This window comes from Coptis chinensis, chromosome 1 (assembly GCF_015680905.1).
Source record: "Coptis chinensis isolate HL-2020 chromosome 1, ASM1568090v1, whole genome shotgun sequence".
Classification (NCBI taxonomy): Eukaryota; Viridiplantae; Streptophyta; class Magnoliopsida; order Ranunculales; family Ranunculaceae; genus Coptis; species Coptis chinensis.
Window position 1 is genome coordinate 3,600,058 of NC_141456.1, and position 15,265 is coordinate 3,615,322.

Below are 15,265 nucleotides of genomic sequence, written 5' to 3' on the forward strand. Positions count from 1 at the left end.
GCAATATACGAACTACCGCAACCACTCTCCATCATTACAAAATTCCTACCAACACCAGTCCTACACACACATTTGTACTCGTCAGTACATATGTTGCGCAGATCTTCATACTCAACAACTATAAATACCATCAAAGTATGATTCTAGATCTCTCCGAAACAACGAACTCGAATTCGATACCATTTGTAACGGATAACTAAAACACTTCTTTACACATTCAAATTTAAGGAACAAATTATTAAATTTACAACAGCAATAGCCAAGACTAATAATAAAGTCAAACAGAGAAGATCTAAAATAAAGTAGGATGATGATAAAATAATAATAACCGAATTAAAATTTGAGGCATGGGGTATCCTGTTGAGCAGTAGACACTTTTCAAACTTGAAAGTCAGTTAGGGTTTCGATCAAAATTATTTACTCAATTCCGCTCACAAACAAATTGGTTTCATTGTAAGTAAAGTTTAATTATTAAATTTCAATTGCAATTCTAGGGCTGCAAAACTCTTATTGGAGAGACTTTGGAGCTTGGAAACACTGCCCAATGGTAATTTTCTATTTATAATTATCATTTCGTTAGGTTCAATTCGGCAAGAGCTTATGATATTATGGACATGCAGATTAATTACTTTTTCGACCCAATTTTCTATTTATAACTGGATTCTCATTGATTGCATCCCACCCCATATCTAATCATTGATTGTAATGCGGGTCATTATGTTTGTGGGTGAAGTATTTGTAAATCGCCTCCGGGTTTCCCTGCATTTTGATGCTGGTTAATTAAAATCTTGCAGATATTACAACATTTCATGAAATACGACGACATTGTGTTCTATGCTTACTGTGTTATATAGGTTATAGAAGGAGAGCGAGAAATTGATGAAATAACTATGACATGAAGTTTATTTTTGCGGTTAGTGTGTAAGCTCTTGGTGTAAGTTAAATTGTTGTATCAATTAATTAGCTTTTTTGAATGTGATGGTGTGAATCCCGTTTGAAAGCGGCTCTGATTTTTAGAATAGGGTGGTATTATTCTAATCATGTTATGGGGAGATTTTTAATTCTTAAGTTTTCATTGCCTGTCATATGGTTGACAAGGAAATTTAAATGTGCTCATAATGTGTTTGTTATTTGGTTTATGGTTTTTGTGATCTTCAACCTGTTATACACTTTCAGTTTGTTGCTTTAATTGTGATATTTGAAATGGGGTTAAAGAAAGCAATCAATTCTTTGTTCCAGTGTGGTCCTGGTGCATTGATCTGATCCGCTGATTGGTGTTATGGTATTCAGGATAAGAATGCGGTTTTACTAGATGCCAGAACACTTAGATCCTCTTCACCATCTCTGTGATTTGACTCGCAAATGTTGCACATTCTTGCGAGGATTGTTTCGCAGCTTCAGAGAGGGACACTCTGCGGTTCGTATTTGCTTGCAAGAACCTGTTAATGATATGCTTGTATCAATTCTGACGTTTTTGTTTGATGCAGATTGAGACAGCAGATAAGATTACACTTTCTAAGTTTGTTGCAGAAGGGGAAATTTTTTCAAGTCTAATGGCACATCCTGGTCCTATAGATATATTATCCTCAGATAGTGAAAGTGAAATAGAAGTTTGTGTGGAAAATGGAACATCCTTAGCAATGGAATCTGCTGTTACTGGAATTCCCAGGAAGCTTCCATCGTGGGCATCTACTGCGAGCACCCAGTCAAATGGTAGAGTATCAACATTTTGGATTCACAAAACTGCTTCATGTTTCATTGTAATGGCTTACTCAAGTATTATGCTGTTGCGTGAATGCGCAGGTTACATTGGATCATCGCGAAATCACCAATTGCCTCAAAGAGCATCTTCTTCAGTGGAATGGCACTCAAATCATAACCACTCTTCACAAGTAAAGTTACAGAAACATCCAAGCTCTACCTACAGAGATCATATGACCTTTGCTGATCGTCCAGTAAATGATTTTCATGTTGAGGATGTTGATGGGAGTGTCAGCTCTCACCACAAAGACATATCTGGCAATATTTTTGGAAAATTTTCATCTCAGCAATATCTGAAGAGATGTCTTCCACAATCTCTTCAATCACCTGCATCAACTTCCAAAGCTAAATCTTCAATGGAAAATGGGGCGCTCAGCAAATCTTACCTGCCATTTGCTTCAAATATTATTGATCCCAAAGTTTATCCAAAAGATAATTTAGGCGGGAAAGCGAACGATGTAAGTAGTAGGTACGACCACACTGGAGGTAGGCTCCTACCTTCATCTTTGGCACATGGAAAGCTTCTTCCCAATGTACAATCTGCTGGCTCAAGTGCCCCTGCACATCTTTCTGGAATAGAAGAAAGACCAGCAGAAAACGACGAGAGACTCGTCTTCCAAGCTGCATTGCAGGTGTACTCTCTGGTCCTTCATCACTGCTGAACGAGATAGATAAGAATAGATAAATTATTTTGTATTTTCTGCTAGAATTGACGTTGTGTGGTATAGGCTGTCGTAATACTTGTCTGATGTGATGCATTGATAGAAGTCTGAAAGTTGTTGTTCAAGAAATGTTTTACTTGTGATCTGTTGTTGTAAATTTGAAAAAAGTTCGTAACTATTTTGCATGTAGTTTCCCTTTTCCAAAATGCTGAGACTGGTTGCCAATTGACTTATTCCACCTCCTTACAATTTCTTTGCGTATTACGAAGCCCAATATTCTTCTTATGACCGTAGGGAGTGGTGTTACAGCTTTGGGTTTTTTCACCTGGATTGACTTTCATGAACAGATGATTTGGTTTTGAGAGGATTGGTTCCTTTCTGTCCTTTGTTGACAGGAAAACGTGCATATTTAAACCAGGACCAAAATACAATTCTCTTTCCATTTCAAATTTTTTCAAGGATTGAAGGTTGTCCCTCTCCAAGGTGCCCTTCTTAACCTGGTGCCATATCCTTGGTTCAGCGTCAGTAATCTTACCATCTTGGGCAAACATGTCAGATAACGTGCTCCCTTTGTAACACCATCTGGGGAATTTGTTTACCATTTGTCAATATGGAGTTAATTCCTGGACTTGGCTTCCTTGTGGTTGCTGTGGTACTGGATCTATTATCTATTTGGCCTGTCCTTTTGGCCAAAAGAGAATGTAGAGTACCATCCCTATATTAACCTTTGGGGTATTTAACTGGAGAAGGATCGTAGGCATTTTTAGTCTAAGGTGCATGATGTTACTTGTAACGTTTTGGAAAGCAAAAAGGAATAGTTCTCTTCGGCTTAACCAGTGGCTGGTAGATATTCTTTTTTATTTGTTTATCTTTTCATGGTACTTGCGTTATGCTTGATTTTCTTAGTGATTTAATTTTCAAAATCGCCTTTTATGTTTCTTTTTTGGTTAATTTGTAATTGTTTTGTCGTCAGTTGTACTGGATTTCTTCATTTATCTGATGTTGATGGTTTTTGGATAAAAACGAAGCTTATTCTTCTTCTTATTATTTTTCCAAATAGAATCTTTCTCAGCCAAAATACGAAGTTACTCTGCCTGATGGTCTCCTGGCAGTCCCTCTTTTAAAACACCAGGTTTGTTTCTTTGTCACATTTTCTCCATGTTTGATGTTTAACTATCTTTGAAGATGCATTATACTTACGCTTTCTTATCTCACAGAAAATTGCCTTGGCATGGCTGTGTCTGAAGGAGACAAACAGTGTACATTGTTTGGGCGGTATTCTAGCAGATGATCAGGTTTCGAGTTTGTGTTTGACTCTGGTTTTTAGTTTCTGTATAACATACCACTGTGGACATCTGCTTAATCTATACAGACTCATTATACTGCTACCTTTCAGGGCCTTGGTAAGACTGTATCTATGATTGCTCTAATACTAATGCAAAGGCACCTACAGTTGAGATCAACCGCCGATGAAGTACAAACTTTCAAATCTGAAGCTCTGAATTTGGATGACGAAGATGATGATGCCATTCCTGAACTGGAAAAAGTTAGGCATACTGATGATTCTGTTGAAGTCAAAACAATTACAAAGGTGAGGGTTCCAATGCCTGTGTTTCATAAAGGGAGGCCAGCAGCAGGTACGTTGGTTGTGTGTCCAGCAAGTGTTCTTCGTCAGTGGGCAAGGGAACTAGATGACAAAGGTTACAGAGGAGGCTAAACTTTCAGTTTTGGTTTATCATGGAAGCACAAGGACCAAAGACCCTGTTGAGCTAGCGAAATATGACGTGGTTCTAACTACATATGCCATTGTAGCTAATGAAGTTCCTAAGCAACCATTAGCCGATGATGATGATGATGAAGATAAAAAGGATGGAGATAAGTATGGTCTTTCTTCAGAATTTTCCAACAATAAGAAAAGGAAAACGGCATCTAATGCCAAGAAAGGAAAAAAGGCATCTAATGCCAAAAAAGGAAAAAAGGGTAGGAAAGGACTAGATGGTTCTTCTATTTACTGCGGTAGTGGGACCCTTGCAAAAGTTGGTTGGTTAAGGGTGATACTAGATGAAGCTCAAACCATAAAAAATCACAGAACTCAGGTAGCTAGAGCTTGCTGTGGTCTTCGAGCCAAGAGAAGATGGTGCTTATCTGGAACTCCTATACAGAATTCAATTGATGATCTGTTCAGCTACTTTAGATTTTTGAAATACGACCCCTATGCTGTTTTTGGTACTTTCTGCATTGGTATAAAGCTCCCAATATCCAGAAATGCTAGTCATGGTTACAAAAAGCTTCAAGCAGTTTTGAAGACCATAATGCTACGCCGAACTAAAGGTGAGTTCCAATTATCTATTTGCAGACATTGATTTGAAAATAAAATAAAGTGTGCCGACATCACTGCTCCCCCGGCGCGCACTAATGAGGATCACACAACTTCCACTCTACAATACAATCAAAATCAAACTACTTCTACTACAGCCATTATTATAGTATGGGATAGTTTTTTTTGATAAGTAAAATTTATTTATTAGGATGTTAAAAGGGTACAAATGCGAGAGAGAAACTCACTTACATGGTACAACCAGATGCCTCCCGAGACCTAATGCCCATTCTAAGAATCTAAGGTTATGCCCTATAACGATCCCAATATCCCAATTACAAGTTCTCGACTAACTACATCCGGAAGTTAGATGAGAGATCCCACTTTTTACCCCTATCTCTAACTAATACATCATTGCTAGCGATATATTCAGTTAGTCTACAAGATTATCATCGTGTTTCCTCTCCATGATAGGCTGATTATTGTCCGAATCAAACCCCATTGTTTGCCCAATCCCACACTCCTTTCTATTATTTCTATGTAATTTCCCAAAAAGTTTTTCAAGACCGTATTTCTATAGTATGGGATAGTTGTTACATGTCTGAAAGTCTATTGCCTCCCACTTGTGTGCAGATATCGTAGTTCTTTAACTTCATAAGATGTCTTTCTCAATATGGTTCCTTTCATTTGACCGCTATAACATTTTACAGCTCATACCAAGTGCAAGATGCTGCACGAATGTGTGTTTGGTTTTGTTGGTTATCATGTCCATTCACATCATAGATGGTGATAATTTATGTCGTTACCTCTTAATCCTATCTAAACTTTGGGTAGACCCAAAATTAAGAAACTAATTGATTTTGAAAAGGAGACAATAACAAGAACTCAATTCACTTAATAAAACAGCAAAGAACTTTTACAATGTTACCAATTGGTTTTCCAGATCCTTGGTATTGCTATGTCCTAGTGAGTTCTCTCTCTCTCTCTCTCTCTAGATTACAAAAAGTATTCTTGCTGGGAATTCTTCTCCCCGTGTCTTGCAATGAAGGACAATAGGCCCTTATATAGGCCTAATAACAGATTTCTTAACCTTGAAGACTTCAAATCTGTCTTCAATTCAGAATTGAACTCTTAGTTATAATCTTTGTCCTTTTTCTGAAAACTATTTACTTAGCCACCAAGCCTCCCACTTATTGACAAAACTATTGTCAATATTGTGATTGGTGAAGCTTGAGATTAGCTGGCTTCTCTCAGGTTGCTTGACTGTCCATAAGCTTTCTTGCTAATAAAACTTCACTGCCAAGGAAACTTGCTGGTTAAGTAACCAGCTGAATTCCTCATGCCACCTTAGGTGTTCCTTCTTCTAGTTTTAATTAGTGGATTAAGCAGAAATGGTACCCACTAATCAGATAATAACCAAGTCACTATTGATGTGTGCAAACTCTTGCAATGCAGAAAGAGCGCATGACAAAACATGTGTCTGCTAACATGTCAGCTGCTTCACTAATAACTTATTTTCTTACTTGATTGAACGTTGTTAAGATGTTAAATATGCATGAAAGCCATTTCTTTAGTGCCTTGACTAGGTGAAGGAATACAGGGGAAACGTATTTCATGGGATTCATTGTTGGGCACAGAGTAGTTTAGACCTACGGATGTGCAGCTCTGCTCATTTTTGACTCATTGTTGTGTTTCTGTTTCCATGTTTAATACAATAAGTTGATCTGATCGCAACATACAGTTTATTTCCTGTATGTTCTGTGGTTCCTAGCTTTGGAATCTTATGGAAGCTAAAACTCTTACTAGTATTATTACCGAATGATTAGTGGAACGAGTTACTTGTACTAAACTGTATCATTTTCTTGTTTTACACATTACAAGATGATATACTTAAGCAATGTGTATGCATTCTGGGAGCCATTTTTATAGTCACAGTTATTAGATGCTTAATGTCAATCTTCTTTATTGTTTTCATGTAGGAACACTGCTCGATGGGGAACCTATTATTAATATACCGCCCAAATCAATATTGTTGATGAAAGTGGATTTTTCTATTGAAGAGAGGGACTTCTATAATAAACTAGAAGCAGATTCACGCTCACAGTTCAAGGTACCTTGCAATTTTTTCACATCTAATTCTCAGTATGCTGAGATGAATTATTTTCTTAACAATTAAACTGTCCATTTGTCAATATGCAACAATTTTGCATTTTGAAACTGATCACATTATTTTAAATTTGTTATGCACTTTTGTATTACTTTTAGAGCAGTTGGAGGCTTACCCCTCAAGGTTTGCCTTGGTTGGAGGTGTACCAGAAACCTGTTTACTTCTCTTTCCTTTTGGAGGTCATTGATTATTCAAGGACACCTTTACTTCAGGGTTTATGTTTTGCGAGGATGTGTTATATTGTTTCTGATGCATCCTAGGGTTGATCATCTCCAAATTAGTTACTATTATTATTAGTATTTTAAGGAATTGAGTCTAATTAGTGTTTCTAGGTGTTTTTGGCTATTTCTATTTTTGGGGTTATTTTAATTACGAATTTAATGTTTCTATTTTGATTAGAATTGGTTTTAGAATAGGTTTCTATTTTCAATGTTGTAGAAAGTTATAAATTGAGTTGTAGGCCTTTGGCCATACTGAGAGTTGATGAATAATAAAGTTTTAGTTTAGAGAAAAGTTTTCTCTGTGTGAATTCTTGTATGAGAGTTTGTGTTCTTCGCGAGGAACAAGGTTGTTGAACCCTGAAATTGATATAGATTTTGGAATTAGGTTCCAAAATCATATCCAGGTCATACGTGACCATCAAATTGGTATTAAGAGCTAGGTTTCAAAGCTTCTGTTGCCTTTGAAGATCTTGGTTAATTATTTTTATCATTGAAGAAGATAAAAGAATTAGAGGGGGAAAAAAAAATTGATTCCGCAACTCTATCAAAGGTATATGTTTGTTGTTTCTTCTCAAAAAAAATTTGATTTGTTTTTTAGGTTTTTGTTTAAAAAAAAAAAAAAAAAAGTGGTAGTGTTCATTATACACGGTGTGCATTGTTCGTCGTGACTGTTTGCGTCACTATTCACTGCAAAATAATGGAGAATTATTGTGAAGATTGGCATAGAGATCATAGCTTTTGGTCTATGTGCACTATTGGTGGTCGACTATGTTCTTTTACGATTGATCCCAGTCGCAATGTGAATCTGATTTCACACATAGTAGTTGAGAAATTGAAACTACGAACATCTGGGAATAATTGCATGGTTTCGTTTTCAATTGGTAATATTGCCGACCAAGTTTGGTGTGATATAGCTGACATGGATGAATGTCACTTTTTGTTGGGTACCTCATGGCAGCTAGACACAGATGCAATTTTTGATGAGCAATACAATGGCTACAGTCTTTGGTTCAAGTGCAACAGATATCATCTTCTTTCCTCTCGCCCGTGTATGACAAAAGAACAGTTTGAATCTGTATGTTGGCTATCAAGAGTCTATGGAGGAATTTGAGAACCAAGGGTGTCGACATCCTTTTGATTTTGTTGATATATTTGCAGAAAAAGATGAAATTGTTCGCATGAAATTCCAATGTTCTACATCTTTTGATATTGGAGACTTCTTTCCGATCTTTGAAGAACATTGCATGACGCCTTTGGCCCCACAACAGTGAAATCTGACCAAATCTATGAAGATCCTTTCTTGTGCAATTTTGAAGATTTCCTGTTCAGTACTCAATCCTTATATGATATCAACAGAAAATTTATGTATTTGAGAGGTACGCTAGTTGTCAAAGAAAATATTTTAGTCTAAACTTCGGGGGTGAATCTATTCTTACAAAGGAAAGCTGCTGCAAAGTAAAGAAATAGAGTTTGAAGAAGTTGCTAATGAAGATTCAAGTTCGAGGTCAAATTTTTTCGAACCGGGGGAGAATTGATGCATCCTAGGGTTGATCATCCCCAAATTAGTTACTATTATTATTAGTATTTTTAGGGATTTTTAGGAATTGAGTCTAATTAGTGTTTCTAGTTGTTTTTGGTTATTTCTATTTGTGGGGTTATTTTAATTACGAATTTAATGTTTCTATTTTGATTAGAATTGGTTTTAGAATAGGTTTCTATTTTCAAAGTTGTAGAAAGCTATAAATTGAGTTGTAGGACTTTAGCCATATTGAGAGTTGATGAATAATAAAGTTTTAGTTTAGAGAAAGGTTTCTCTGTGTGAATTCTCGTATGAGAGTTCATGTTCTTCGCAAGGAACAAGGTGAAAAGGTTGTCGAACCCTGAAATCGACATAGATTTTGGAATTAGGTTCCAAAATCATATCCAGGTCATACGTGACTATCAGTTTCCGCCCAATCTTTTGTAGTTTTAAAACATTATGGTGCATACCCTTTTTGTTTTGTTAATTTTTATACATGTCCCAGTTATACAAAATTAGTCATTTGTAAAATTTATTCTGTTTGTTTCTCACAACATATATTTTTGTCATCAAAACTCTAATTATTTGCTTTTAAACATTTTTAAAGTTGTAAAATTATTGTCTGTCAGAATATAAAGTGGAAATAGTGAAACTTCAAACAGAACAATACCTACTTTTAAGTGTCTCCTAGGAGTCAGTACCCTTGTGCTTCATATCATGCATTGCAAGGATTGTGCAATAATTTGGATGTTTCCAGTTCATGCGGGACAAAATTTGTCTCAACTCTCAAGTTTATGCATCTCACATGTCTTCTTCCAATTTTTGGGTTGGCTTAGAATCCAGTTTCACCATTTTACTATGTTTGGTCAGTAGCTCCATCTACAATATGTTTATTACTTTACTTACAGCTTTTACAACTCTTTTGTGTTCGATAGATCCCTTTAGCAATCAGGATTATCTGTTTCCTTGGATGTGCTTATTGAGGTTGTCTTTTTGAACTTCCCATTAATTTGACTAAAGTCTAATCATTGTCACTCCACATGTTCGGCTAGATTGTTGTTTCTTGATTCTACGTAATGCAAGATTGTGATGAAGAACATAGAAGTGAATTAGAAGAATGAGATCGGGAGATCTCAAGTATATAATAAAGGAGAATAAGAAATTTTGAAGAAAAATAACTTATGTTCAGAAGAAAGTGAATAAATAGAGAAAATGAAGGAAAATAACAAATAAGAATAAACATCAATCCGTCATATACTGGTGGATGATAAAGTTGATTTTTCTCTCTTAGATAAAAAGAGAAAATTTTTGAAAACGTAATCTCAATAAAAACTTGTTTTCTATGCTATCTATAATAAGTAGACACTTCTAAATTCTAATTATATCCTTAAACGAAATGACATTCCTAAAAGCATGAATAGAAACCTACTTTTCTAAAATAAAAAAATTAGAAAACTGTCTTACCTTCTTGTTCAAGGTTGGCATAGTCGCATAGATAAAATGTCCGACATCAGGTCGATACTGTTACTATACTAGTAATTGCTAGAACTTTACTAGTGGGCATGCACATGCATTTTGTTCTTCATATGATCATACCAAATAATTGTATATATATAACTTTTCGATATGCATACATAAAAATTTGTGGTTTTATATCACAGGAATATGCTGCAGCTGGCACACTGAACCAAAACTATGCAAATATTCTTTTGATGCTTTTGCGACTTCGCCAAGCGTGTGATCACCCACTTTTAGTGAAAGGGCATGACTGTGATTCAGTTGGAAAAGCTTCTATAGAGATGGCAAGAAGACTTCCTAGGGACATGCTTATCAACTTACTCAATCGCTTTGAAGACCCGATCTGTGACTCTTGTAGTGTAAGTTTTTTTAATCTCATACTATTTCCTGAGGTTTGTATCTTATATTTGTTTCTTGATGCTACTTAAGACATGTTAAGTAATTTTTTTTTAGTTCTTAAGAGAAATCTGTTTTTATTATGTTGGGAATTCGTAATATTACTTTTCTAGTTAGTAAGTTGGAAGGAGAGGGGTGTACAGGTCAAGAAATTCTTATGAGCTTATATTATTGAGTCGTAACTTGTGAGAGAATCAACCTAGTTATTACAAATTTACATTGGAAAATTGAGCCGTGGAAATATATGAACGAGTGGAATGGTATCACAATAGTTTCATCTGAATTTAAAGATCTTACTTGCAGCAAAATTCGAGAGTCGAGACTAGGGCTGTGTTTAGTATAAAAGCAAAAGATTACAGAACAATTTATGTTTGATTCTGTTAAATACTGGCACTAGCCTTGAGGAGGATACAATTGGGTCATATCTCACCTTTCTCCAAATTAATGGTAGGGAGTCCACAACTGATTAGTCTTTTGTAGTTAGGCAGTGGAGCAAAATTTTGATCAAATTTAAATCATCCTTTTATTGTGAATTGGTAATAGGACCACCAACCAAGAGTCCAAGACATACCCTAAGCTGCAACTTAATTATTGCCATCATGTCATGCGATTTCGACATATAATACTCGCTTCATGCCAGCAAGGCTACTTGTTTCCTGTTTGATCAACTCTTTGTGAGCTATGGTCATTTACATCTTCCCCTGTTGCGATGGACTTTATTCTTTTTTTCAAAAAACGGAAATAGCTTTTATAAATATAATTTATTGGGAAACTTAGGATAAAAGAGGATTAAGACGTTTCCTTTTCCTTTCTGCTGTCTCTAGCATTACCAAAATCTGACAGTTTCAACTCAATATAACCAAATCATGCTCCCACCTTATGAGAAAAGTAAATTTTCCCCCTCCTTCCTGAACATCTGTGGCATCCTTGACACATTCTCATATCGATACTGAAGATTATACTGTATGGATTCTTTCGAGGATCTTTTGCATATCATTCCTATGGCAGTTATTGTGATGTAATATTGCATTGTATTTCCTTTTCCACATTAGTATATCACGTAATCCAACCTTCCTGCTCCAGTCTTCTAATATGTGCTTTTACAGGACCCACCTGATCAGGCTGTTGTCACTATGTGTGGCCATGTCTTCTGCTATCAGTGTGTATCTGATCACTTAACAGGTGATGACAATATGTGCCCTGCTCACGAATGCAAAGAGCAACTTGGTACTGATGTTGTGTTTGCTAAAGCCACTCTACGAAATTGTATTTCTGGAGAGTGGCATGATGATATCACATGCTTGTCTGAAGTTGTGGACAATTCTCTAGCACTCCAGAATATGTATACATCTTCTAAAATCAGAGCTGCCCTGGAGATTCTGGAAAGATATTGTAAGCCAAAGAATTTGAGTAATGGAAGATATGGTTCAGAGGGACACCGTGGAAATTCTTGCTCTTCTGAAACCAAGTACTTAGAGTGTAGCAGTTCTGATGTTTGTGGTGCAATAGTCACCGCTCAACTGGAAAAACCAGACAAGGCTATCGTTTTCTCTCAGTGGACTGGCATGCTAGACTTAGTTGAGACCTCATTGAACCATTCTTGTATACAGTACCGGAGGTTCGATGGGACTATGTCTCTGGCTTCAAGAGATAAGGCTGTGAAAGATTTTAACAATGATCCAGAGGTCTGACTCTTGACTTCTACTCATGTGCAAGACTTTTAAGTGCCTTTATGGATGTCTTACTTGCAATTTGCTTCGAACTATCCTTATATGTTATGTAAGCTTCCTTCTCTTGCTAATTAACAAAATTAAATGCAGGTGACTGTTATGCTGATGTCATTGAAAGCAGGAAATCTTGGTCTAAATATGGTTGCTGCTTGTCGTGTCATTCTTTTGGATCTTTGGTGGAATCCTACTACAGAAGATCAGGCCGTTGACCGTGCACATAGAATTGGGCAGACTCGTCCTGTAACTGTTTCCCGGTTGACTATCAAAGACACCGTCGAAGATCGAATATTATCTCTCCAGGTGGAGTTCCTACTTTCCGCTAAATTTTTCTCTCTAATATGGGCATTGATTTTCTATATATATTTTAATCTGGAAAACCAAATCTTAATACACAAAGTGACATGCTGATATATTTTGTAAAGGTGATCACCACATGGAGATCATCAGCCAGTTAATATCAGCTATCCTGCCTATCCATAGGTACAATCATATAATTACGTAAATACGTTATTGAAATGTTTGACTTATTCCACAGGAAGAAAAAAGGAAAATGGTTGCATCTGCGTTTGGAGAAGATCAGACGGGAGGTTCTGCAACTCGGCTTACAGTAGAAGATCTGAGATATCTTTTCATGGTCTGAACATGAAATCCTGTTAGTTAAGCCTTCGGAGTCTGCTAGATCAGTCATTCATACCCATGGTTTTGCCCAAGCAAAGCTAGGTGAGAAACTGAGAATCCGATTCCAGACGTTTTATTTTTTTGTAAAGCAGTAGAGGATCCATATCCTTTTCCAAATATATGAGACGAAGTGACTTCTGGCTCTTTAACACTCGACTCATTCATTGCTCTGGAGCAACAGGTAACTAATTATTATCTAACTTATGGGCTGAGGTTTGAAGAGCAATTTTGTTTGTGTGAAATGCACATGTAAAGTACAGTAATTGTAAATAATTTTTTTTAGAGATCTTAGCATTGGACATTTTGTACCATGTCCAATTATTTATTGCCATTGACCTGTCATGTTTTGCTAATCTAAAGCATATTCTTTTTAGATGAATGACACATTGACACTTCTGACACATTGAACAGTGTTTTAGTAGGAGTTGGCCAGAAGACAGGACTGTGATGTTTAAAAACTGGCTTTAAAGTCACTCGGAAGAGAGAACCATAGAATTGTGAGAGTTTTGATTTTGAAACTAAGAATTTCCAGATTTAATCATCAATGAGAAAATAAAAAGGCGGGAAAGAAGGGTATTCTGCTAGCAGGTGTTAGTCAAAAATATTAGAATCGGAATTAATATATTTAGATAACAAAGCAGTATCAATGTATCATAAGTGAAACCAGTTTCTAGAACCGCACCTAGAGTTTGTTATTTTAGTAGTTTTATAAGAGTATAAGACTAACTGACTAAGTGTGTGAGTTATGCTTGGGAGATAAAGGATTTCTGCATGTACTGATTAAGATCTGGGATGTTGCGCCCACGGTCTTAGGTTTGATATCCACTGGATTTGGAAAAAATGATTCCAAAGTTTCCAACTATCCAAAAAAAAGACAACTACAACGAGGATTTCTGCCTGTGCAATTACTTGTTTGATAGACGAGCTGGAAAAGGGTGATATTGCAACATGTATTCTCACTATCCCTGGTTTGAAAACGGAAATTATAGGACAAATTGATTTTATTGACTAGCAAAATTGTGTTCTGACTTCCGAGGGTTTCAGTGGTGTTTTTGCCGATTGCCGATCAAAGCTGAAGAATGAGAACTGTTTAGGTACCTGAACCTGTGATATTTGGACTGTTAACATGTAAGTATAACTTACCTAGAGAGTTTAATTTTGACCTATATGTACCTAATCTGCTTGTGGTCATGTGAGTGCGAAATGAAATGGTATATGATTTTTGTATTTATTGATATGCGAACGCAACTTTGAGTCTTTGAGCATAAAAGAAAAGTCAAATTTTATTTTTCTCCTTTTCTTTTATGCTTTTTGGTATATCATGGGAAGACTACTTTCTTTTGAGGACTTGTGGCGACAAGAAAATGGTTGAACTGAAAGGCTGGGGGAATGTGGGTACCCTTGTATTCATGAGTGAAGTGACGAGTGGTCTTCACCTTTATTTTTGTTCCACAAGTTGAATAACAAGAAGAAAGAGAAAAAACAATTCTTCCCGATGATTTATTTTGATATTGTTATTATTATGAGCATTCTTCGATATGGTGATTAAATACACACGCATTTTGATGATTGTTATTTATCATCTCGCCATTTTATTATTATTATTATTATTTTGAGCCTGTCATAAGCAACACTACTATCTTAGAACGTGGAAATTTTGGAAACCTGCTTCGATAATTTGTGCCACTAATATCTTAGTTGATAATAACTCTTCGATTTTCTTAGTGTATGGTTTCGTATTAGTTGATTTACTGAAAGAAAATTTTCCTTTACAATTCTAATCTGGCTGCTTAAAATGTGAATAAAGTTAGAATTCAGTTTCGTAAATCCAACTCTCGAATGCCCATAGCTTTGTACTGTTTTTGTACGATTGATTAGATTCCCTGATCATTTCCTGTCACACAATCAAGTGCTTTGGCCAGCTTTTATAATTTAATGCATGATTTACAGCCTTAAAGCGAAGTAATGTATATCCATTGTGTGATCCTAATTCCCAAGAATATTTTGTAATGTTTTTGATGATTCTCATCCCTTTTTCCAGTTCCAACCCAACTTTTGAACTTTCGTGGGCGTCTAAACTCTAAAGAACTACAATAAGCGCAAGACTTAGTGAATGGTTTGGACTTCGGGGAGATGCTACCCTTCTAAATTTTAGTAATTGACTACTGCAAAGTGCAAACAAATGTGTATCGGAGGCAATAATAAAATCTCTCGCTTTTTGAAAGTAATTTATATTTGATATTTTCTTTGGTTACTTTGAACGGTAGGGCCAACACCACAGTGATTATTTCACATG

The 15,265-nt window shown here is 36.0% G+C and overlaps 1 protein-coding gene across 1 annotated transcript; it reads left to right on the top strand.

Moving 5' to 3' along the window:
* The first annotated feature begins 240 nt into the window (after positions 1-240).
* Positions 241-13,342, top strand: LOC147521405 (helicase-like transcription factor CHR28). The gene is given in 13 exon segments (XM_086564748.1): positions 241-547; positions 1,291-1,417; positions 1,488-1,713; positions 1,804-2,393; positions 3,484-3,555; positions 3,641-3,718; positions 3,820-4,119; positions 4,121-4,754; positions 6,720-6,850; positions 10,309-10,524; positions 11,668-12,246; positions 12,382-12,591; positions 12,827-13,342. Coding segments are annotated over 12 exon segments (3,246 nt in total). The 5' UTR covers positions 241-547; positions 1,291-1,312; the 3' UTR covers positions 12,932-13,342.
* Positions 13,343-15,265: the final 1,923 nt, after the last annotated feature.